This window comes from Oncorhynchus masou, chromosome 15 (genome assembly GCF_036934945.1).
Source record: "Oncorhynchus masou masou isolate Uvic2021 chromosome 15, UVic_Omas_1.1, whole genome shotgun sequence".
Taxonomy (NCBI): Eukaryota; Metazoa; Chordata; class Actinopteri; order Salmoniformes; family Salmonidae; genus Oncorhynchus; species Oncorhynchus masou.
In genome coordinates, this window is record NC_088226.1 from 56,102,468 (window position 1) to 56,127,268 (window position 24,801).

Sequence of the window (24,801 nt, forward strand, 5' to 3'; positions counted from 1 at the left end):
CAATCATTTAAAAGTTAAATGCCCCTTCATACTAAATCAAATCCCAGTAAAAACAGAAATATGGTATGCTTTGAATTGCATAAACCATGAAAAGACTGAATGTTGATCTAATTTATGCCCAACTATGGACTGAAAACCATTTTCACAGAAGAGGAGAGTTGCTGCCAGAATGTCTAACTGGCACATTCATTTCTCTGGGCTGCTACCAGGCTCCTGCCATAGTAGGTGTGTAAATTGGCATCCATTCATGCCCCCCTACTGCACATACACTCAATCTCAGCATTCAACACTTGTAGGGAGATGGAGATATTAAGCACATCTAATAGGGAATATCAAAGAGGAACAAAGCAGAGCAGATTACTGATCGCTTTGACTGGCAGTGAGGACCGAGTCGTCTGCTAGAGTCTCCTGCCTGCTTTGTCTGTCTGTCTGTCAGTCAATGGCTATATTTATTGCTGTCAATCAATGATATCACACCATCTGGTGCTGACAACTTGGATGGAAAATAACTGAGGATAGTAGTGGACTGTATTACCACTCCTATTTGCCATTTCTTCAATCTAAGCCTACAGGAAAGTGTGTTCCCTCAGGCCTGGAAGGAAGTAAATGTCATTCTGCTACCCAAGAATATTAAAGTACCCCTTTCTGGTTCAAACAGCTGAACAAATTAACAAATGACTTTCAGCACGCTGATAGGGAGGGGCACGCAACATGTATGGCACTGAGACAAATGACTGATGATAAGCAGAAAGAAGATTGTGGGAGATGTTTTGTTAGACTTCAGTGCCGCTTTTGAGGTTATCGATTGTAATCTGCTGCTGAAAAAGAGACGTGTCATGGCTTTACATCTTCTGCCATATCGTGGATTGAGAGCTACCTACCTAATAGAACACAGAGGGTTTTATTTAATGGAAGCCTCTCTCACGTAAACCAGGTAGAGGGTGATATACCTCAAGGCAGCTGTCTTGGTCCTTTACTGTTTTACATTTTTACTAATGACCTACCACTAGCCTTGAGTAAAGCTTGTGTGTTTATGACTCAACATTTACACTTCAGCTACCACTGCAAGTGAAATCACTGAAACCTATAATAAACAGCTACAGTCAGTTTTAGAATGGGAAGTTAGTAATAAGCTACACCTAAATATAAAAAACAACTAAAAGGTAAACCCTAAACCTCATCTAAATATTTTAATGAATAATGTGGCAATTGAGTGAGTTTAGCAGACTAAACTGCATGGTGTAACCCTAGATTGCAAACTTACATGCCCAAAACATATTGATGCAACTGTTGCTAAGATGGGGAGGTGTCTGTCTGTGATAAAATGCTCTGCGTTCTTGACATTACAATCAACCAAACACATCCTACAGGCCCTAGTTATCACACCTGGACTACTGCCCAGTTATATGGTCAAGTGCTGTAAAGAGGGACATAGGGAAATTAGAGTTGGCACAGAACAGAGTAGCACGGCTAGCCCTTAAATGTACACAGAGAGCGAATATCAAGAACATGAATGTAAATCTCTCCTGGCTCAAAGTAGAGGAGAAATGGACTGCAGCACTACTTGTCTTTTTGAGAGCTATTGACGTGTTGAAAGCACCAAACTGTCTCTTCAAACAGTGAACACACAGCTCAGACACCGATACATGTCCCACAAGACATGACACCGGGGGTCTCTTCACAGTCCCTAAGCCCAAACATAGAGGCTGGGAAATGCAGTGCATTGCACTGTACAGCAGTGTACTAGAGCCATGATCACATGGAACTCTTCCACATCATGGCTCCAGTACAAGCTAGCAGTGAAATCAGGAAAAAACCATAAAACATGGGCGGCAGGCAGCCTAGTGGTTAGAGCGTTGGACCAGTAACCGAAAGGTTGCTGAATCAAATCCCCGAGCTGACAAGGTAAAAATCTGTCGTTCTGCCCCTGAACAAGGCAGTTAAACCCACTGTTCCCCGGTAGGCTGTCATTGTAAATAAGAATTTGCTCTTAACTGACTAGTTAAATAAAGGTTACATTATAATAATTAAAAATAAAATAAAACAACACCTCACGGCAAAACACGGACTGTAAAGACATGCATGCACACACAGTAATATTGTATTATTGTAAATTTATATAGTGCAATGTCTTTTGTGATGTATCATTTTATTTATGTTTATTTATTGTTTTGTTTTGTTGTGATGTAATTGTTTTATTTTATAATTATTTTATTTTATTTATTTATTATATTTGTATTTATTATGTAGATTGTTTTGTTATGATGTAGTTGTTTTATTTATGATGTAGACTAGGTATTCCCAAACTGGGTACTGGGGGTACGCGCAATGCCGTCGGGGGTACGCCAAATAAAAATGTGATTCATATTTTATTTTATTGTTTTAGTTGTATTTGTTTAAAAAAAATGATCTTCACATTTTCAAACAGTCCATTTATATATTCCAACAGGGCTATACATTTTGTGAGGGTTTTTTCTCACCTGAGTAGCCTCGTTTCACTGCCAAAAATACAATTAAACCATCTAGTGTTCAGCGAAATAACAATGTCAAATTCAGGTAGCCTAGTCAAATAATTAACATCCAATCACATTAATCATTACTTTCTCGTGGGAATCCCACTAGTCCGTATGTAGCCAAATGTAGCTGCTGCTCATTCCGTTTTGCTCTAAAATGGATAAATGGTAAAAAGAAATGTAAGGCCCCCGTCCATAGAGACACATACCAGCTCTACTGGTAGTACTGCTACTACCAGCAGTACTACACCTGCACCTGTCGACAACACAAGTTGTTTTGCTTCCAAGAGCACATCCAATGCTAGCATCAGTAAATCTACATTTGTTGATAGCCCAGCTAGCATGGACACTGACAGTTTCTAAGAGCTACTACCCCCTTACCCGGGAAAGCACCGAATAACAGACAAGGACGTTGGACCATCGAAGAGGCGCAAATATGATGAGAACTACATTGATTTGGGATTCACTTATATTGGGAGTAGTGTCTTTCCTCAGCCAAAGTGTGTCATATGTGCAAAAGTACTCTCTCACAACTCGATGAAACCTTCACTCTTGCGCAGACATTTAGAAACAAAACATGGCAATTTGAAAAATAAGCCACAGGAGCTTTTTGAGTGAGAATTAAGACGACTTTCAAGTAGTAAGACATGTATAAAAGCAAAAAATACCGTTATAAAGAAGGGGCTAGAAGGTCTTATATGGTGAACTACAGAGTGGCTAGGACAGGCAAGCCCCATACTATTGTGGAGGACTTAATTCTTCCTGCTGCCACAGATATGGCTGGGACAATGGTGGGGGAAAAGGCCAAAAGAACTATACAGACAATGCCAAGCAGCGAGACATAGTGGAGTGGTAACGCGTGTGCAAGCAGTTGCTCCCTACAGCGAGACATAGTGGAGTGGTAACGCGTGTGCAAGCAGTTGCTCCCTACAGCGAGACATAGTGGAGTGGTAACGCGTGTGCAAGCAGTTGCTCCCTACAGCGAGACATAGTGGAGTGGTAACGCGCGTGCAAGCAGTTGCTCCCTACAGCGAGACATAGTGGAGTGGTACGCGCGTGTGCAAGCAGTTGCTCCCTACAGCGAGACATAGTGGAGTGGTAACGCGCGTGCAAGCAGTTGCTCCCTACAGCGAGACATAGTGGAGTGGTAACGCGCATGAAAGCAGTTGCTCCCTACAGCGAGACATAGTGGAGTGGTAACGCACGTGCAAGCAGTTGCTCCCTACAGCGAGACATAGTGGAGTGGTGACGCGCGTGCAAGCAGTTGCTCCCGATGCCACTTTGGTACATTTCAGCATCCACCGAGAGGCTCTTGCTGCCAAGGGAATACCTGACAGCTTGAAAGACGTTTTGGACACTACAGTGAAAATGGTTAAATTTATTAATGCAAGGCCCCTGAACTTTCATATATTTTCTGCCCAATGCAATGATATGGGCAGCGACCATGTAACGCTTTTACAACATACAGAAGTGCGCTGGTTATCAAGCTGCAAAGTATTGACAATTTTTTTTAAATTGAGAGACGAGCTTAAAGTTCTTTACTGACCATAATTTTAACTTGTCTGACTTCTTGCATGATGGTGAGTTTCTCACACGACTGGCCTATCTGGGTGATGTTTTTTCTCGCCCGAATGATCCAAATCTAGGATTACAGGGAGTCTCCGCAACTATACTCAATGTGCGGGACAAAATTGAGGCTATGATTAAGAAGTTGGAGCTCTTCTCTGTCTGCATTAAGAAGGACAACACACAGGTATTTCCATCATTGTACACAAACAACTGGATTCGATATCCCTTTCATGCCCTGCCTCAGTCCACTTACCGATATCTGAACAAGAGAGCGTCATCAAAATTTCAACAAGTGGTTCTGTGAAAATGTAATTTAATTAGAAACCACTGCGCCAGATTTCTGGATTGGGCTGCACTCAAGAGTATCCTGCCTTGGCAAAATGCGCTGTTAAGACACTGATGCCCTTTGCAACCACGTACCTATGTGAATACCAGCACAGACTGCGTGGAAAATTATTTAAGACAGAGACTCTCTCCAATACATTGCAGAGTTATGTGCATCCTTTCAAGCACACTCTTCTCATTAACCTGTGGTGATTTATTCACAATTTTCGATGAACAAATAAGCTTTCATATGTAAGATGGTCAAATAAAGAGTAAAATTATTGGTCATTATTATTTGTGCCCTGGTCCTATTGTATAAGAGCTCTTTGTCACTTCCCACGAGCCTGGTTGTGTGTGAGGCAGGCTTACAATGATGGTAAAAAACTAAATTTGAGAGTGCGCTGACCCTGGTGCTAGGCGGGGTACGCAGCTGGAGGTTGAATGTTTGAAGGGGTACGGGACTACAAACACTTTGGGAACCACTGCTGTAGACTATTGTTGTGTTGTGATGTGTTGTTTTATTCCTGTTTGGACCCCAGGAAGAGTAACGGCTGCCTTGTCAGCAGCTAATGGGGATCTTAATAAATACTACATTTCACAATGACAAGGCCCAAAGCAGTTGAACTAGATAACCAGGAAAAGAACACAGGCCTAGCCTTCATCTCCGGTCTATGACAGTCCAGCAGGGCATTAGCCTCTGTGTCAAAATTCGGCTGAACTTTTGACTTGCCCTTTATATATATTTATATATGAGCACAATCACTCTCAGTAAAGCCTGCTCTATTTTGCCTTATCATATCTACCCCATTTCTCCTAATTTAAATGGAGAGGTGTTACATCAATTGATTCCATTTGAGAATGTTGAATATAAGGGTGTTTGTAGTTGATATTTGCATCTGTTCCATGAGACTTGTATACTCACTGCTAGAAACAGCATACAGTACATCCCGAAGGAGGAGTGGCCGGAGTAGAAGGACAACCTGGAAGAATTGAGAAAAAAATTGATGTTCTTAATTAAAAATGGTCATGTCAACCTGTCATGACTGTTTGGAGACTACAGTGGATCTATTTAGTGTGTTTCTACCAGAGCGTTAAGCTGTGGTATCCAACCCTTGTCCTGGTGAGCAGCAGTTTGTATAAGCATTGGTTCCAGTTCAGCAATAACCACTGGCATAGAGCAATGCACCGGTCAACAATATTCCCCTCATACCCTCTATCTCAGTAACTACCTGGACTCAGTGACGTCATGAGAGTTGCCGGTGCAGTTGATATCCAGCATGTAGCCTTTGCAGACCTTGGGGTTGCAGACGGCCATGAAGTTGGGCCGCAGGCGTCCAATGGTGAACTTAGCCAGGTCTGTCAGTGATTGGCTGACAGCTGCTCCGAACAGGAAGGTACCTAGCACCTTGTAGAGCGCCGCCACGTACCCGTTGAACTCAGAGTTAGAGTGAATCCTCTTACTGTAGACCAGGTAGGCCTCTCCTGATGCTAGCTATGGGAAGAGAAAGAGAGAGGAGCTTGAATTACATCTAACCTTCCAGTATCTTCCAGTATGACAGGTAATATATGGTCTGGTCCACTGGCTACATAGACAAACGCCTGTTTGTGACACTGATCTGGGAATCAATGTAGTCAGATGTTCTTTATCTCACCTAGGTGTCAGAGAGGAAAGTATAGGGCGGGACTCACGATGACGACGGTGCAGGAGATGGTGACTGCAGCCAGCAGGCCGTGGGTGATAGTGTCATGTTTGAAGGGGTACTTGATGTCCTCATCGTCACAGTACACACCCCTCTGGTAGGGCCGGAAAACGACGGTCATAATGAGGAAAGGCAGTGCCGCTATGAGAAGAAAGAGCAGGCAGGCAACTTGTTAATTCACTCCAACTTGAAAAATGATGTCTGCAACAATTGTATGGATCCAACTGCTGACATAATTTCATTCTTCATTCATTTTTCTGTCCAGCACCTGAACTAGCAGGATGTGAATTTTATTTTCTCTTTCATTATTTTACTTCAACTACCAGCATCGACTTTTCCTATAATAAAGGGCGATAAAGTACATCAGGAGCGATTAATGATAATGCTGTTGATTCAAGCTAACGTATATAAAGATTTACGAGAGCATCCACCAGTTAAATAACATATATTTTACATTTCCAGAAACCCAGACATTACATCACTATTCAATCTGGGAGGTTAAATATTTCTTCAAGGTGCTCTGAGAAGTTTTATTTCTCCTTCATTCCTGAAGACCTCGTTCAGTGGAACAACACTATCCTGAAAATATACCACATTCATGGCCCAGAAAAGCCCAGCATAGCGAAGCAGTGCACACCAAACATTGAAGTAGGTTGTGAAATGTTGTAGTAAAATCTTTAGAGTAAGGGATTGCAAAAACAAACACATGGACTCAGATGTACACACACACACACACACACACACACACACACCCCTCCCCAGTGCACTTCCTTAGAAGACTGACTGATGTGGTGGTGTGCACAAACAAGCCCAAATATAGCCTCTCAAGGCTATAGAGTGGATGGAAAATGCACTTGAAACTTTCGGAAAACATCATCGAATCCACACACACGCGCTCAACCTGTCTGATGTGTGATGCAAAGCCACAAACACACCATGAGGAAGGCATTATGCGTTCATTACTGCAGTTCATGTTGATAAACTCAACCTAATGAATAATACTCTTCTCGTCTGTGCTGCATCTACAAATTAAAGCGTATGTGAAAAAGACCTTATTGGTACAACTGCTGGGAGCTCTTCCCAGCTAACAATTCTAGGGAGAGAGAAAGTGTTTGTCATATCACCCTAATGTTTCACTGATGTTTGAGGGTCCAGTTTTCCAGGAACATTCAATGACAAACTATTCAGCATGTTTTGGGGTTAGAGTTAGGTGAACATTCCCTTAATGTCAAACCAATCCAGAATGTGGTTACCATGTTCTCAGAATATCCCATATTAACATTCTAGACACGTTTCATGGGACATTGCAATACAATCCATGTGTCCAGTTTTCTGAGGGTTAGAATATTCCATCAACGTTCCACCAAAACATTGTTGCCATACACATTTCTGTGTATCAGTTGTCAGGAAGTCACCTGATGGTCCGAAAGAAACGTTCTCTCCGCCCATTTATTTCTCTCTCATTACACATCACACCTTGTTACTGTTGCGGAGCTTATCAAGGCCCTGACTGGTGAACCACTGATCCATTCACAGCTTTGTCTGTTGGCAAGGTTAGGGACACACAGACAGTGCTTTAAAACACAGGGTGTTTCTCAATATGCATACTATCGTGCTCCACACTCTCCGAGTGCATTCTCAGGGGACGTTCTTGTAAGGGCGAGAGTGTGGAGAACGCATAAAACATGACATTTAAGAAGCAGTCGCTCCCCTACTGTATTAACTAATGCTGCACCTCCCCCTTCACTGAACCTTCTTCCAGCCAGGACAATGGCAACAACAGACGAAACAAGAAATAAACAAAGCAAGCATTTTACTTCATAATTATCAGCTTGATATATGTGAATTGTAATAATCTAGCTAGCCAGCTAGTTAAACAGGCAAAAATGACCCAAAACTAACGTTATGCAAGGTAGATGTAAATTTGTCGTGGGTAGCTAACTACCCATTTTTCGTGGCTAGCTAGCCAGTTAGCATTACTCATTTATTATGGACTTTTTTATATAGCCATTTTCTCCCCAATTTTCGTGGTATCCAATTGGTACTTACAGTCCTGTCCCATTGCTGCACTCCCGTACGGACTCAGGAGGCGAAGGTCAAGAGCCGTGCGTCCTCAGAAACACAATCCAGCCAAGCAGCACTGTTTCTTGACACAATGCCCGCTTAACCCCGAAGCCAGCCACACCAATGTGTCGGAGGAAACACTGTGCACCTGGCGACTGTGTCAGTGCGCCCTGCCCCCCACAGGAGTCGCTAGTACGTAATGGGACAAGGACATCCCTGCCGGCCAAACCCTCCCCTAACCCGGACGACGCTGAGTCAATTGTGCGCCGCCTCCAGGATCTACCGGTCGCGGCCGGCAATGACTGTTTTGGACAAACTAGTATTCATAGTAAATATCATGAAGAAAACACAAGGCCAGATAACACCATCTAGTTTAATGTAAACTAGATGTTGATGACATATACATTTACATGGATAAGAATTAGCCTAAGCTTGAAGAAGAAAATGATATTTATATCAGATCTAACTCGTATCACATGAACAGAGAGTCAACACATCTCATTTCATCCTCGATTCTAAAAATAAATATGCAAAAATACAAATCCGCTGAAACAGCACTATCTACATTGGGAATGGGGGATACCTAGTCAGTTGTACAACTGAATGCATTCAACTGAAATGTGTCTTCCACATTTAACCTAACCCCTTTGAATCAGTGAATCAGAGAGGTGTGGGAGGCTGCCATAATTTACATCCACGTCTTCGGCACCAAGAACAATGTAGGATGGGACATAAACCTAACAATTTCAATGACTAATCTCTCTGAACAGGGGGAAAAAAAATCACAAAATTCGCTGAGAATACAATACATTGGATAAAGAAACAACACTCCAAGCCGCAGCTCCAAACTACTTGTTAGACATAGAGAACTGATAAGATAAACTCATTGTTGGGGTGGGATTGGCATGTGAGGTTGGGGTGGGGTCCGTGAGGGGCTTTAGACCATTTCTTTGGATTCCTCATGTCGAACTCATTGTTCGAAAAAAGTTTGGTCCAAATCAGATGTAGGGCACTATATTTATTGAATATTATATGAATCCCATCAATTAAAATGGCCAATTTGGGTGTAATCAATTAGCTTAATTTCTCAGAGATCAAATTATATAAAACAATGTTGCAGGAATGCTAATCTTATCTGCTTACAACAACATAAACAATTGCAGAACAATCTGAGATGGTGGGTGTCAAAATCCTCTTTCTTGTGCTTTTTGAGGTGGAATGACCCTATAGGATAAAGACAGATCAGTGTACTGTGTCATACAGTCTAACCTTGCTGCTAGTTGTCAGACACGACAAAAGACACAATGAGACAAACATTTGAGAGAAAAACCTAAACTGGAGATAGCCGCTAAGATTCACTCAAGCTACATCTACAAAAAGTGTCCATTGTATTGCTAGCCTTCTAATATTAGTTCAAGAGGATATGTTTATTACATTTAATATGAATGCAAGCACCCACCATTATATCAACAGAGATCAGACAGCGTCACCACCAAACAGGTGGCACTTAACCGTCAGATATGGGATCCAAGACGCAACCCTTCATTCTCAACCGGCACCAACCATTATCCCTCTGTACTCTGCTCACCTGCCCGCCGCTCCTTGTTTTCCTCAGCACAAGGCTGTTGGGGTAGTGTTTACACAGTGGTAGAAAGCTTTGTGAGGGAATAGAACCCTAAAATAAAAGCCTTAGTGGCCCCAGGCCCTCAGCACCTCCATCCTTTCTGGTGGTGCCACAAGACAATGTGGCCATCCACCATTTTATTGTCAATTCATTTGTCCTACATCCTGCCTCCAGCTAGCACAAACAACATCAGTCAGAATCACACCAAGAATGTCAAGGAACAGCTTCCTTTTCCTCCTCCAAATCCACACATGGCAGGAAGTGAACCACAGAAAGAGTGGAGGAGGTTTGTGTTTCTTGGTTATTGTGACTATTCATTCATCCCACTCCCCCTGATCCAGTGTCCACGATAACATGTGTTTGGTTTCTGGAGGAATAATTTGCCATTGTTTTGTTCCCAACATCTGAGCTGAATGGAACTTAAATCAGGACAGGCTGATGATCTTTGAAGGACATTCACTCTACTATCACCACTTCACTTCTGAGTTAATCATACATCACTTTGAAAGTTTTTATACAAGATACAGTATTTTCTTAAAGCGTATTTCCATACTCTTGATCTTTCATAATGTAACTTGCTTGGGATTAGTACCAGCTGTCAAATCCTCTGTAATGTATTCAGAAAAACAATATTTACCGGGAATATAAGTGGCTATACATTCCTAATAAAAATAAACTTGTGCTTGATGGCTACTGTGTGCATGGCTGTCGTTACTGTACAGCTGGAAATGTTTTAGACAGTATGATATGAAATCTGTCTCCACACACACAGCCATTCAATACAAAATCCTATTGGTAGGAATGTTCACACCTTGCAGCCGATTGAAAACAGAATGTAAATGCTGACAACCTCGAGGCTTATTGAAACCTGTATCTGGTTTGCATTGCCCATATGAGTGAACTTAGAATGCTTACAGTATTCGTGTTGTGAGTCTGAGCGCTGGTCTGGCCCTCTGGATAAAATCTAGGACATTTTTATTTTCTTTAATACAGCATGGTGAAGGCCATTTTAAATAGACAGTTTGTGCTTGATGCTGTATAACAAACATCTTGCAGCAATTGCAATGCTTTCAACACCATTGTTCAGAAGGGTCTGTCAGAAGCATTAGTAGTGGCTAAGTGGGAAAAATAAGGTTCAAATTATGATAGAAAAGTGACAGAATAATCAGACTTCTGAACATTAGTTCCTGTAAACTGAAAACAGAGAAAAATATCACAACAACACAAGTAACAAGACAGTGCAGGAGTGGAGGGAATCAGTGTCGAATCTGAGATGAGCAAAAATAACAAATATTTGTGCACAAATCTTACATTACATCAATGCTTGAAAGTTGCACATCTCAAGTTTGGATCTAGCACTTCTGGCTATAAAGAAGTTAGAAGAGTGAAGGACGCTATTTCTATTAGTGTATTAGTGTTGGGCATGGGATAGGCAGTACACCCAGCCTGAAATGACCACCTCCAGGCCTATTAAGCTGTGTAGGTCTTTATTTCTGTACTGATAATACTGCATTTATACTGCAGACACATCACTTTGACTGATGAGACATACATCTAAAAGTTAATATGAAAATATTGTTTTTTAAACAATGTCGGTAAAAAAAAACAAATAAATAAAATAAAAAAAACATTGGCACTAGTGTCCTACAGTAGGGGTGTCTAATAGATTTCCAAGCCTCTTAACACACCTCAAAAAACATTCACACAGACAGACACAAACAAACACAGTCACACTGACAGACAAAAATAGACAGGCAAATTAGGTCTCCAGGATACCACAACAAAATGCCACAGCCCAAATTGACAGTGCTGCAGAACTTCATCTGTACAGAAGGAAAATAGGGAACTTGGTCTTTAACGGTCCAAATGAAAGTTGTTACAAGAAAAGGTAGAGTAATAGAGGAAAGCAGGTTTGAAAGGGAATGTATTCGCCCCATGAATCACCTGACTCTACAGTTGGAGGGAAATGAGGCCCTGCTTGGAATGACAGTGAAATATCTCCTATTTGCGCCCATAACGAGGCCTTCTGAAGTCACAAGAAGCAGGAGTTCACATTACCTACCTCAGATTAAGGAACCCCATTTGAACATTTTTCAGTCACATTTTGAGAAAGTAATGTTCCCCTTCCTCCTCTACTTTCGATTCACAATCATTTACAATGGCACCTTCGCCTACTCTATGCTTCTCCTAAACGGGGTCTTGGAGCACAGAAATACAAGGGAGAGGGGAGGAAAATGACTCGAAGACAATTGGTTCAGACACAAACACATGGGAAAGAAGTTTGTTAAAGCTATCAAGCACCTGCTCAAAGTTACAGGATATGCATAAGATCTACACGTTTTCATAGAGGGTCCTAAGCTACCTGACCCCTCTGCGCTGGGTAGAAGAGATTCATTTTATTCCATCAACGCCACTCATTTCTATCCTCCTTTGTGCCCTCACTCTCTTATTCAGAGTCTCTCGAGCTCATTCATCCTTTGTCATTCCTTCAATCCCAGTGTCCTCCTATACTCTCCCGCTCTGTAAATATAGAGGTCTGAATGGAGCCCGGCTTATTTTAGACAGCTGATCTGCAATTACATGGGATGATTTGGGTCATGATCTCACTGGAAGCTGAGAGTCACTGCATTTGTCACGTCCTCTCTCTGTCTACACAGTGGAGGGCAGGGATCAATGCCATCTCAATTCATGAAGTGAATTGAATTTCCAGCACAAGAACCAAAGAGACATAATTGAAAATACAGTCAGACACCCTTGATAAATATGAGCAAAAATTACCGTATAAAACAAATAATTAAAATACTGAGCTATTGGATGCTATATATACACAGTACCAGCCAAAGGTTTGGACACACTTACTCATACCAGAGTTTTCCTTATTTTTTTGTATTTTCTACATTGTAGAATAATAGTTAAGACATCAAAACTATGAAATAACACATATAGAATTGAAATTGGCACATCTAAAGATTCTCAGAAATAAAATCAAACAAAATAAAACATTTGAATTTTAATGCAGATTCTAAGTTAATTTCAACAAATTAACTATTGTGGCCTTCCATGGCTTCCTGTTTTACTGGTAATGTCGTAATACACATGTAAATTCCTGTTGTCATCCATTACCATGGGAAAAGGCAAAGAGCTCACAAATGGTTGTTGACCTTCATAAAATCCGCCAATGGGTACAGAGAAAATTGCAAAAAATATATATACACCACTTACCACTATTAGGGCAACAATTAAGATCAGCGATAAACTTGGACGCATATCTTGTCCCCACGCAGTGAGGAAGATGGTTCAGGACGCAAAGAAATATCAAAGACCCAAAGTTGGAGAATTACAGAACTTGGTCGCATCTGTGGGTCACCACGTCTCCAAATCTACAATTAGACGCCACCTCCATGCCAATAGGCTCTTTGGAAGGGTTGCCATAAAAAGTGACTTTATTGAGAGCAACCAACAAATGTTTGCTAAACGCCATTGGCACTTGGATTGGAACCAGTACTACGGTCCGATGACATGAAAATAGAGCCCTTTGGCCACACAGTGGTGGGTTTGGCGTTGAAAGAAGGATGCGTATACAGAAAATAACCTCATACCTTCTGTAAATATGGTGGTGAATCTTGGATGTTATGGGGCTGTTTTGCTGCCACTGGTTCTGGGGCCCTTGTTAAGATCAACGGCATTTACCAAGTACAAGGACATTTTAGCCAAAAATCTGATTGCTTCTGCCAGGAAGCAAAAACATGGATCTTCCAGCAAGACAATAAAAGCATACATCCACAAAGACATAGTGAACTGAACACAAAGTCATAATTTTGCAATAGCCATCTCAGTCTCCAGACTTGAATCCCATTGAAAACCTGTGGTTTATATTGAAGAGGGCAGTCCAAAGCGCAGGTAAAGGATATCAAGGATCTGGAAGGATTCTGTGTGAAGGAATGGTCTAAGATCCATCCCAATGTGTTCTCCAACTCATAAAACACTTGAGAAAAAGGCTCAGTGCCATTATCCTCGCAAGGAGAGGGTGCCGGGAGTATTGAAAACAGGGGTGCCAATCATTTTGACACTCTTTTTGGAGCAATTGTATTAGTATAAAATATACATTTCCAAAAAATGTTGAGCATAAAATATGTATTATTTATTTCATAGTGTCTTTTTTGCTCATCTTCAACAAGGGTGCCAATAATGTTGGACCTGGCTGTACACGGCTCGTTTCGATTCTTGCATTGAAATGTACATTTATTCCCTGAAATGAGTGCAGTAATGGAGTGGTCAGAGCCTGAACTCAAACACCTGAGTAACTGCGCTGACTGCACAGCACATCTAGACCAATGATTTAATTAAAGATTCATTCTCCGCCTCAAACTTTACTGACACTGCACTATAGACCGGGCGGGCCTCTCCCTGCTTTTTACTGTGTGGCGCCTGGACTGCTTTATAGACACAGTTGGACTAAATTACAAAAACATACAGCCTGGGATTTTACTTTGTGTGATTTTTTAAAGCATTCAACTGATTCATCTGATGTGATATTCACATGCTGTGGTGTGACTAGGGCTGTGGCTGTCATGAAAAGATGTCAGCCCCGTTATTTGACATAAACACATTTAGCATCTCCAGGCTCCACTCACACAAGCAGCATCCTCTGATGCTCGCCTTTGGAACATCTACATTCCACTCACACAAGCAGCATCCTCTGATGCTCGCCTTTGGAAGATCTACATTTAAAAAAGTTGAATAAATCAATTGAATACACACCATCACAATAAATTCATTATTTATTTTAGGCAGGTCTAAAGAAACTTGAAGGAAATGTATTTCAGAAGAACAGAATATGATTTGGCCTTCTGTATGTTATCTGGCTATGCATCGTGATATAGGCTGTAGGCTTGTTCATTTAGCTGACAAGATATGCTTATAAGCCCCGTGACATTATTTTATATGATTTTATAGTAAGAAGAAAATACTTGAACTTAATAAAATAGAAAGGATATTTTTCCCATTCTGGAACAAGAGAGCGCGCGCATATGAAGTGGCTATGTTATACGAAAAAGTGATCATTTGAAACAGGTCCTAAATGCTAGATTTCTAGTTATTGGGCAACTTCACTTGTTAATGATACAAACCTTAGAATGCATTAGTAATCAAAACATATGGGCTGCGTGATGCAACTACAGGCTATTGATAAAAAAGCTTGTACTACCATATTTACTATACATGTGCAGTGATACTGGAGTGATGGAGGTAGATATGTATAGGGGTAAGGTGACAAGGATACTAGAGTTATAGAGGTAGATATGTATAGGGGTAAGGTGACAGGGATACTAGAGTTATAGAGGTAGATATGTATAGGGGTAAGGTGACAGGGATACTAGAGTTATAGAGGTAGATATGTATAGGGGTAAGGTGACAGGGATACTAGAGTGATGGAGGTAGATATGTATAGAGGTAAGGGGACAGGGATACTAGAGTGTTGGAGGTAGATATGTATAGAGGTAAGTCGACAGGGATACTGGAGTGATGGAGGAAGATTAGTATCCCTGTCACCATACCCCTATACATATCTACCTCCATCACTCTAGTATCCCTGTCACCTTACCCCTATACATATCTACCTCATCACTCCAGTATCCCTGTCACCTTACCCCTATACATATCTACCTCCATCACTCTAGTATCCCTGTCACCTTACCCCTATACATATCTACCACTATCACTCTAGTATCCCTGTCACCTTACCTCTATACATGAGTGATAGTGGTAGATATGTATAGGGGTAAGGTGACAGGGATACTAGAGTGATGGAGGTAGATATGTATAGGGGTAAGGTGACAGGGATACTGGAGTGATGGAGGTAGATATGTATAGGGGTAAGGGGACAGGGATACTGGAGTGATGGAGGTAGATATGTTTAGGGGTAAGGTGACAGGGATACTGGAGTGATGGAGGTAGATATGTATAAGGGTAAGGGGACAGGGATACTAGAGTGATGGAGGTAGATATGTATAGGGGTAAGGTGACTAGGCAGCAGGATATAAGATAAACAGAGTAGCAGCAGCTTGTATGTGAGTGGGTGTGCGGGTATGTAGAGTCAGTATAAATGTATGTGCGTGAGTGAGTGTGTGTGTGAGAGAGTGAGTGTTTGTGTGAGAGAGTGAGTGAGTGTGTACGTGTGTGAGAGTGAGTGAGTGTGTGTGTGAGTGAGCGAGTGAGTGTGTACGTGTGTGAGAGTGAGTGAGTGTGCACGTGTGTGAGAGTGAGTGTGTACGTGTGTGAGAGTGAGTGAGTGTGTATAGTGCCCTGTGAGTGTGTATAGAGCCCTGTGAGTGTGTATAGGGCCCTGTGAGTGTGTATAGGGCCCTGTGAGTGTGTATAGGGCCCTGTGAGTGTGTATAGGGCCCTGTGAGTGTGTATAGGGCCCTGTGAGTGTGTATAGGGCCCTGTGAGTGTGTATAGGGCCCTGTGAGTGTGTATAGGGCCCTGTGAGTGTGTATAGGGCCCTGTGAGTGTGTATAGGGCCCTGTGAGTGTGCAGAGACAGTGCAAATACTGAAATAAAAAGGTCAATAAAAAGGTACAAGAGGAGATTACTGTGACTCGACAGTCCTCTAGAATTTTACAGTACCACTGTCACCTCAACAGCCCTTAGATGTGACCTGGTTCAGACTGGAGAGGCGGCTTTCCTACAGAGTCACAGCTGGGCCACGTGCTTGAACACTGGGATTGGATGGCCTGCCTTTCCACACTGAGGGTCCGTCATCCAGTGACTTTTTTCTCTCCAGCCACTCTCCTCTCAGTCACTCTCCTCTCAGTCTCACATTCAGTGCCTCTACTCTGTTCCTCCTTCGCCAGTCCATCTACGCCCTTTCCTCAACTCTCACTCCTCTCTACCAAGTCAACACAAATGGAGCTGGCGGAGGTCCATCTGTGCCGTTCTCTACGTAGTTCAACGTACATTTGTTTGGCTGAATTTTTGGAACACAATGAAAATGGACCTACGTCAGTTCTGTTTGCGTAGACTGTGTAGAGCCCTTCATTCAACTTCTCTCAGTGTCTTCTTCCCTCACTGTGTAGTGTGTGGACTAGGGCCCTTCTCCCAGCCCCAGTCCTCTCTGGCAGGCTAGACTGACTAATGTGGAAGGTATGTGCTGAGCATACAACTTCTGCATTTGGATTCTAATTCACACTAGAAACACCCGACTTCCCCAAGCAGTCACACCAAATCCAGCTACCCATTGCTTTCTAATCCCCTTTCTCTCGTTCTCATCATTTACGCATTCTGAGCACCAAGTAGTGCGGATGGAGGGCAGTTTAATCTGGTCTGGGGAATAGTCTGACTTTACTTAGACCAAACAAATAGACCAGACAACACATTTTGATTATACATCTGGGAGCTGTAGATATTTGTAGACCCATGGTTAAGAAACTATTTAAGGTACTCTTCTCCATTCCATTTAACCTAATAGTATCAAATCCTCACTAAACAAACTCATCTAAGTGTGTTTGTCCACCTATTCTACTCTGTTTAGTGAAATGCCTTCAGATTCCAGAAGATAACTGTCCTGGGAGCACTATTCCCTCTGCTGTCATCAGTACAGCTCTCATTGAGTGGAAACAGTTGGAGAACTCATGACAAGGTACAACCAATCTGGATGAGAATCCTGAATCCCTGGAGACAGCTTCATTGTTTCCTTCACAAGCCTCTTTCAACCACTACAAACTCCAGGGCAGTCAGTTCAAAGAACATGGGAACATATTTTATTGAGTCAAATCTTTTTCCCAACATTTTTCCAGTACTGTCCTATTTAACACAGATAGAAAAGCTTTCTTACCGGTGGCACTAAGATTCAAAATATTGGCCGCATACACATATTTTGCAAATGTTATCACAGGTGCAGCGAAATGCTTATTTTTCTAGCTTCAACAGTGCAGTAATACCTAACAATACACACAAATGGAGAAATATCAGAACGAGCAATGTCAGAGACCAGAATATAAATATATACACTGACTGTACAAAACATTAAGCATACCTTCCTAATATTGAGTTGCACGCCCTTTTCCCCACAGAACAGCCTCAATGTGTTAGGAGATGGACTCTACAAGGTGTCGAAAGCGTTCCACAGGGATGCTGGCCCATGTTGACGCCAATGCTCCCACAGTTGTGTCAAATTGGTAGCATGTTCTTTGGGTGGTGGACCATTCTTGATACACACGGGAAACTGTTGAGCAGGAAACACCCAGCAGATTTGCAGTTCTTGACACAAACCAGTGCACCTGGCACCTACTATCATACCCAGTTCAAAGGCACATAAATATTTTGTCTTGTCCATTCACCCTCTGAATGGCACACATACACAATCCATGTCTGTTGTCTCAAGGCTTAAAAATCATTCTTTAACCTGTCTCCTCCCCTTTATCTACACTGATTGAAGTGGATTTAACAAGTGACATCAATAAGGGATCATAGCTTTCACCTGGTCAGTCTATGTCATGGAAAGAGCAGGTGACCTTAATGTTTTGTATACTCAGTGTACATGGACATACATTCCTAATAAAAATAAACTTGTGCTTGATGGCTACTGTGTGTGCATGGCTGTAGTTACTGTACAGCTGGAAATGTTTTAGACAGTATGACATGAAATCTGTCTCCACACACACAGCCATTCAATACAAAATCTTATTGGTAGGAATGTTCACACCTTGCAGCCGACTGAAAACAGAATGGAAATGCTCAGTATCGGGTTTTGTCCACTCAATGTATATGTGTATATAATGGTGACATTTGTGGGTTTTCAAGCATGACCTGCTCGTTTCAATTCCTGCCACAACATCTCAATTGGAATTAGGTCTGGAGTTTGACTGGGCCATTCCAAAACTTCAAATTTGTTGCTTTTTGGCCAAATGGGATGTCAGAGACTGATCAGTGTACTGGGTGGAGGCCGGCTAGTGGTGACTGTTTAACAGTCTGACGACCTGGCGAAATAAGATGTTTTTCAGTCTCTCGGTCCCAGCTTTGAAGAACCTGTACTATCTCTGCCTTCTAGATGGTAGCAGGGTGAACAGGCTGTGTTTCGGGTGGCTGTGACACCGGGTGTTGTAGATGACCTGGAGGCCAAGCAGTGTGCCTCCGTTTTTATTTTATTTTTTACCTTTATTTTACTAGGCAAGTCAGTTAAGAACAAATTTTTATTTTCAATGACGACCTAGGAACAGTGGGTTAACTGCCTGTTCAGGGGCAGAACGACAGATTTGTACCTTGTCAGCTCGGGGATTTGAACTTGCAACCTTTCGGTTACTAGTCCAACGCTCTAACCACTAGGCTACCCTGTGCAGACTGCACCAACCTCTGGAGAGCCCTGCGGTTACGGTTTGTGCAACTGCCGTACCAGGTGGTGGTACAACCCGACAGGATGCTCTCAATGGTACATCTGTAGAAGTTTGTGAGGGTCTTTGGGGCCAACCCAAATGTCTTCATCCTCCTGAGGTTGAAGAAGAACTGTTGCGCCTTCTTCACCACACTGTCTGTGTGAATGGACCATTTCAGGTTGTCAGTGATGTGTCACCACACTGTCTGTGTGAATGGACCATTCCAGGTTGTCAGTGATGTGTCACCACACTGTCTGTGTGAATGGACCATTCCAGGTTGTCAGTGATGTGCACGCTGAGGAACTTGAAGCTTTTCAACCTCCACTGTGGCCTTGTCGATGTGGATGGGGCGTGCTCTCTCTGCTGTCTCCTGAAGTCCACAATCAGCCTCTTCGTTTGGTTGATGTTGAGGAAAGAGGTTATTTTCCTGGCACCACTCCAGCAGGGCCTTCACCGCCTCCCTGTAGGCTGTCTCATCGCTGTTGGTATTCAGGCCTACCACTGTGCTGTCATCAGAAAACTTGATGATTGAGTTGGAGAAAAGACATTGTGAGTTCTTAACTGATCACAAAGCATTTCCTTTGCTGTCTTGCACTCAATTCCTCAGAAGTGCCAGGGATACTCTGATTTGCATTGCTGTGCCACTGAGTTTGAGTGGAAAAAAATACAAAATCTCCTCAAGTCCCTTTCTAAACCAGCTGATTCCTTCTTGTGTCCCTCTGTAGCTGTGCCAAGACCCTGGGGGTCCAGTAGTATGTATGTGGAGACCTAACTGAGTCACACTCACTCATAGCCTCTCAGCTCTGGAGAGAGTATGTGGTGAGTGTAACCTCTGCCTTGCCGGGGGGGCGGGGGGTTAGCAATCATGTGTTGCTCAGAATACACTTTATTTATAAGAAACAGTACAAAGCTATACATATGGACTGAAGCACAGAGTACAGCTGAAAATGTAGACTGTTATTCTGCTCTGCTGGTCTCTCTGTAGTGCTACCTATGAAAACTTCAGACAGGGAGAGGTTAACCCCAGCTAACACCCACTGTCTATTTGTGCTGAGTGTAGGTTTACAGACAGAAGAGAGGGAGGGAGAAAAAGAGGGTTAGAGGGTTTGAGAGGGGTGGGAGAGAGGAGCCTATATTGAATGTCAAACTCAAGGCTAAACTAGGGCAGATATTTGAGTATCCCAAAAAAATTGGTAACTACAGATTACTTACTAGCCGCTGAGGCCATCTAGGACATAAACATGAGAGAGAAAGCTCTCTGAAGCATAGAGTCTTATTGTCTGAGGAACATCTAATTCCACAGTGAAATCCTAGCATGGGTTGTAAAGCAGGGGGCTTGTGAGGACTCAAACTAGTGACCTTGAAACTGCCTCTTTGTCATGGGGCAATTCCACAATAATGGAATTATGCTGAGCCAAACAAAAAACATTGATTTCAAAGTTTCAAAAACCATATATGCGACCACGTTTTTCAAAAACAGTATTTGCTCCGAATTATGGTAGCTGCTAGTAGATAGGGCAATGACTAGAAGTCTATGGTAGCTGCTAGTAGATAGGGCAATGACTAGAAGTCTATGGTAGCTGCTAGTAGATAGGGCAATGACTAGAAGTCTATGGTAGCTGCTAGTAGATAGCGCAATGACTAGAAGTCTATGGTAGCTGCTAGTAGATAGGGCAATGACTAGAAGTCTATGGTAGCTGCTAGTAGATAGCGCAATGACTAGAAGTCTATGGTAGCTGCTAGTAGATAGCGCAATGACTGGAAGTCCATGGTAACACTAGTTAGAGGTAGTTTTGCGAGCTAATGCGAACTTCCTTCATACTGGATGCAAAGACATAAAAATGGTGTCCATGAATTCAGCTGACTCTGGAGAAGTAGATAAAGGGCTTCATTTCCAAAATTCCGAAGTGTCCCTTTTAGATTCAAAGATGTTTGCAGAAAGAATGGGATGTCAGCTATGACATGACACCTTGAGCATTAAATCATCTATTTTGGGTACTGAACTATAGTAACAGAATTCAATCATGGATCCCTGATCTGTACTACACAGAAATGCATAATTATGGATATGAATGTCATTCTCTTCATGGTGCTGTTTCCTAAACAGGTAGAAATATGCAACATAATCCTTTGCATATATGGCTATTATTGTAATGAGCTCCGCCCACAAACAAGCCCAAATTTAGTTGTTTCGGACCTAATCTCAACCAATCATAGACATCTTTGTTTCACACTGTTTGAACAGCACAGTACATCACAGTAAAGTAGAGGTCAGTACAGTTCAGTAGAGTTCATTATTCTGTACTAAACTCTAGGGTGCTCTACAGTACTATACACGACTACTGTGACGACCAAACTTGTGAAATATAGACGTCTATGATTGGTTCACGTCCACGTTTGGGCCAAATCACGGATGTTCCGGACCGGACTAAAAAACGTTGTCTGTGGATGTTGAAATCAAATCAACTACTTTTCAACGTCCATGGATGTCTGGTGTCGGTCAGTGCTCAGTTGGTAGGGATGCTGGTTACAGCAAATGGAAAGAGAGGGGTAAGTGTCAGTAAGAGAGGAGAGGTAACATTAACTGGAGAGAGAGAGGGGAGAGGAGAGAAAAGAGAGAAAGAAGAGAGGAGAATGAGAGAGAGAGAGAGAGAGAGAGAGGCAAAGAGAGAGAGCGGATGGGTTGTTCAGACAGTTTTCACTCTGGCTTTGAACATGAAAGCACAGAAAGAGAAAGACAACCGTTATAAACTGAACATAACCAGTATGCCAGTGGAAGGGAGGACAGTAGCAGGTTACCCAACTGTGGTTTGTGACTACTATCATCTCCTATTGTAGCCAATTCAATTGCAGTAATTCCGTTAATGATTTTTCAGTCATTTTTACAGATTTGGTAACAGAATTGAATTTGGTTCGCTTAATAACTCAAACAAATATTGATATCAGTAAAAACACTATAACAAATTGGTAGGTCTACCTTTACTTGTTACTTCTGTGAACTTTCATAACCCTCCCTAATAATGAGGGAGAGACTTTTGAAAATATCTTAATGATATGCAGGTTTTTGGTAATAGAATTGCAAGGCACAAGGCAATGTTTCATACATTTACAGAAGGAAAATAAATTCTCCAAAACTAAATAGAAGTGTTGATATTAGTTGACAGGGGTCTTTCTTCAACATTATTGTGTTTGGATGTATTTCTAAAACCTTTGAAGACTTTTTCTTGAAGATGTTTTCTAAGATTCCTTTTCCATCTGTTTAACCAGAAATCAAAGCCATTACAATTGTTTTACATGGAAAATGGTTGAAAAATGTATCATGCCTTCATTTGCCAAAAATATAGACTCTTAGCTTTCATTTGACACCCAATTTGATATGCTCCTATGAACTTCATATGCTGGTGCTCATGGGTCCTTTAGAAATGGAAATGACCCATGGTTAATAATCACACACCTCACCTGCCACACCAGCTTTTCATAGTTTGACATGGGCGAAGCCCTGGGCAGGATAAGTATTTACCAGTTATATTACTCTGTGATTATATCTACAGAGCTTAGTGTAATGTCATTTAAACGTAATAGCCTACAACAGAGGTTAACCCTGGGGAATGTGGTTCTGACTTGTTGCATAACCATTGCAATACCATTAATTCACACTTCACAGTAACCTAATAATTAAACTACAGACCACATCACTGCACTCTCCCTTTATATCAACTTCCCCCTTGGTAGAGATTCAGTTGTATTTTTACTTCTAGCAATTTATGTCCTTCAGGCTTGGGCAGTGGAGTGCATTTCAATCCATTTTGGAGGTGGTACAAAAGCCACACCATAACTAGTGTATCCTGTGTCTAAAAAGACTATTTTTTTGCGAAGATCAGGAGCATGGATATGACTTACTTCTCCTTTCTTTGGAGGGTGCAAGAAGTGAGGTGGATCATCTAAATTTGACCGTGAGAATTTAAGACAAGACTCGTGACATGGTGGGCTTTAGAGTTCATTAGGGGGGCCGGCCAGACCCTCTCTATGTAGCAGTCGGTGTGATGTACTCACTGCTGAAATCTCATGGTGGAATGGATCATATCCTGAAAGCCTGGGGATGCTGCCCTGAAGCAGGTCCCAACAGGCATTACCCATTCTGCTCTCCTCTTCTCTCACACCACACACGAACAACAACAATGTGGGAATGTGCTGCTAAAGGCCAGACCATTACGCAATCAGTCTGCCAAGTGTAAATGCAGTTATCAGTTATCATACACCCCCTGTGTAACAACACCCCCACATTGGAGCCTTGACAGATGGAAAACCTACCGCTAAGCAGTGTTTCCCAACTCCCAAGTGTTAAACAAATCAAAACATATTTCATATTTGAGATTCTTCAAATAGCCACCCTTTTCCTTGGTGACAGCTTTGCACACTCTTGGCATTCTCTCAACCAGCTTCACCTGTAATGCTTTTCCAACAGTCTTGAAGGACTTCCCACATATGCTGAGCATTTGTTGGCTGCTTTTCCTCCACTCTGCGGTCCAACTCATCCCAAACCATCTCAATTCAGGCTCCCAAGTGGCGCAGTGGTCTAAGGCACTGCATCTCAGTGCTAGGGGCGTCACTAAAGACACCCTGGTTTGAATCCAGGCTGTATCACAACCGGCCGTGATTGGGAGTCCCATAGGGCACTGCACAATTGGCCCAGCGTCGTACGGGGTTTGGCCGGTGTAGGCCATCATTGTAAATAAGAATTTGCCTAGTTAAATATATATATATTTTTTATTGGGTAAGGTTGGGTGATCGTGGAGGCCAGGTCATTGATGCAGCACTCCATTACTCTCCTTCATGGTCAAATAACCCTTACACAGCCTGGAGGTGTGTTGGGTCATTGTCCTGTTGAAAAACAAATGGTGGTCCCACTAAGCCCAAACCATGGTGTATCGTTGCAGAATGCTGTGGTAGACATGCTGGTTAAATGTGCCTTGAATTCTAAATGAATCACAGACAGTGTCAACAGCAAAGCTTCCCCATACCATCACACCTCCTCCTCCACGCTTCACAGTGGGAACCACACATACAGAGATCATCCGTTCACCTACTCTGCGTCTCACAAAGACACGGCAGTTGGAAACAAAAATCTCACATTTGGACTGATCAGACCAAAGGACAGATTTTCACCAGTCTAATGTCCATTGCTTGTGTTTCTTGGCCCAAGCAAGTCTCTTCTTATTGGTGTCCTTTAGTAGTGGTTTCTTTGCAGCAATTCAACCATGAAGGCCTGATTCACACAGTCTCCTCTGAACAGTTAATGTTGAGATGTGTCTGTTACATGAACTGTGTGAATTTATTTGGGCTGCAATCTGAGGTGCAGTTAACTCTAATGAACTTATCCACTGCAGCAGAGGTAACTCTGGGTCTTCCTTTCCTGTGGCGGTCCTCATGAGAGCCAGTTTCGTCATAGCGCTTGATGGTTTTTGAGACTGCATTTGAAGTTCTTGAAATTTTCACAATTAACTGACCGTCATGTCTTAAAGTAATGATGGACTGTCGTTTCTCTTTGCTTATTTGAGCTGTTCTTGCCATAATATGGACTTGGTCTTTTACTAAATAGAGCTATCTTCTGTACCACCCCATACCTTGTCACAACA

At 42.3% G+C, this 24,801-nt stretch overlaps 1 protein-coding gene across 2 annotated transcripts in view; it reads right to left on the reverse strand.

The window, feature by feature from the left end:
- The window catches only part of LOC135556503 (phospholipid phosphatase 2-like), a 31,241-nt gene that overhangs the window by 4,776 nt on the left and 1,664 nt on the right, over nucleotides 1-24,801 (reverse strand). For both annotated transcript variants that reach the window (XM_064989764.1, XM_064989763.1), the window contains exons 2-4: nucleotides 6,096-6,247; nucleotides 5,636-5,898; nucleotides 5,329-5,386 (exon numbers count right to left, since the gene is read on the reverse strand). In XM_064989764.1, the coding sequence (XP_064845836.1) occupies nucleotides 5,329-5,386; nucleotides 5,636-5,898; nucleotides 6,096-6,227 (453 nt within the window). In that variant the 5' untranslated portion in view covers nucleotides 6,228-6,247. The remainder of the gene's footprint in view (nucleotides 1-5,328; nucleotides 5,387-5,635; nucleotides 5,899-6,095; nucleotides 6,248-24,801) is intronic.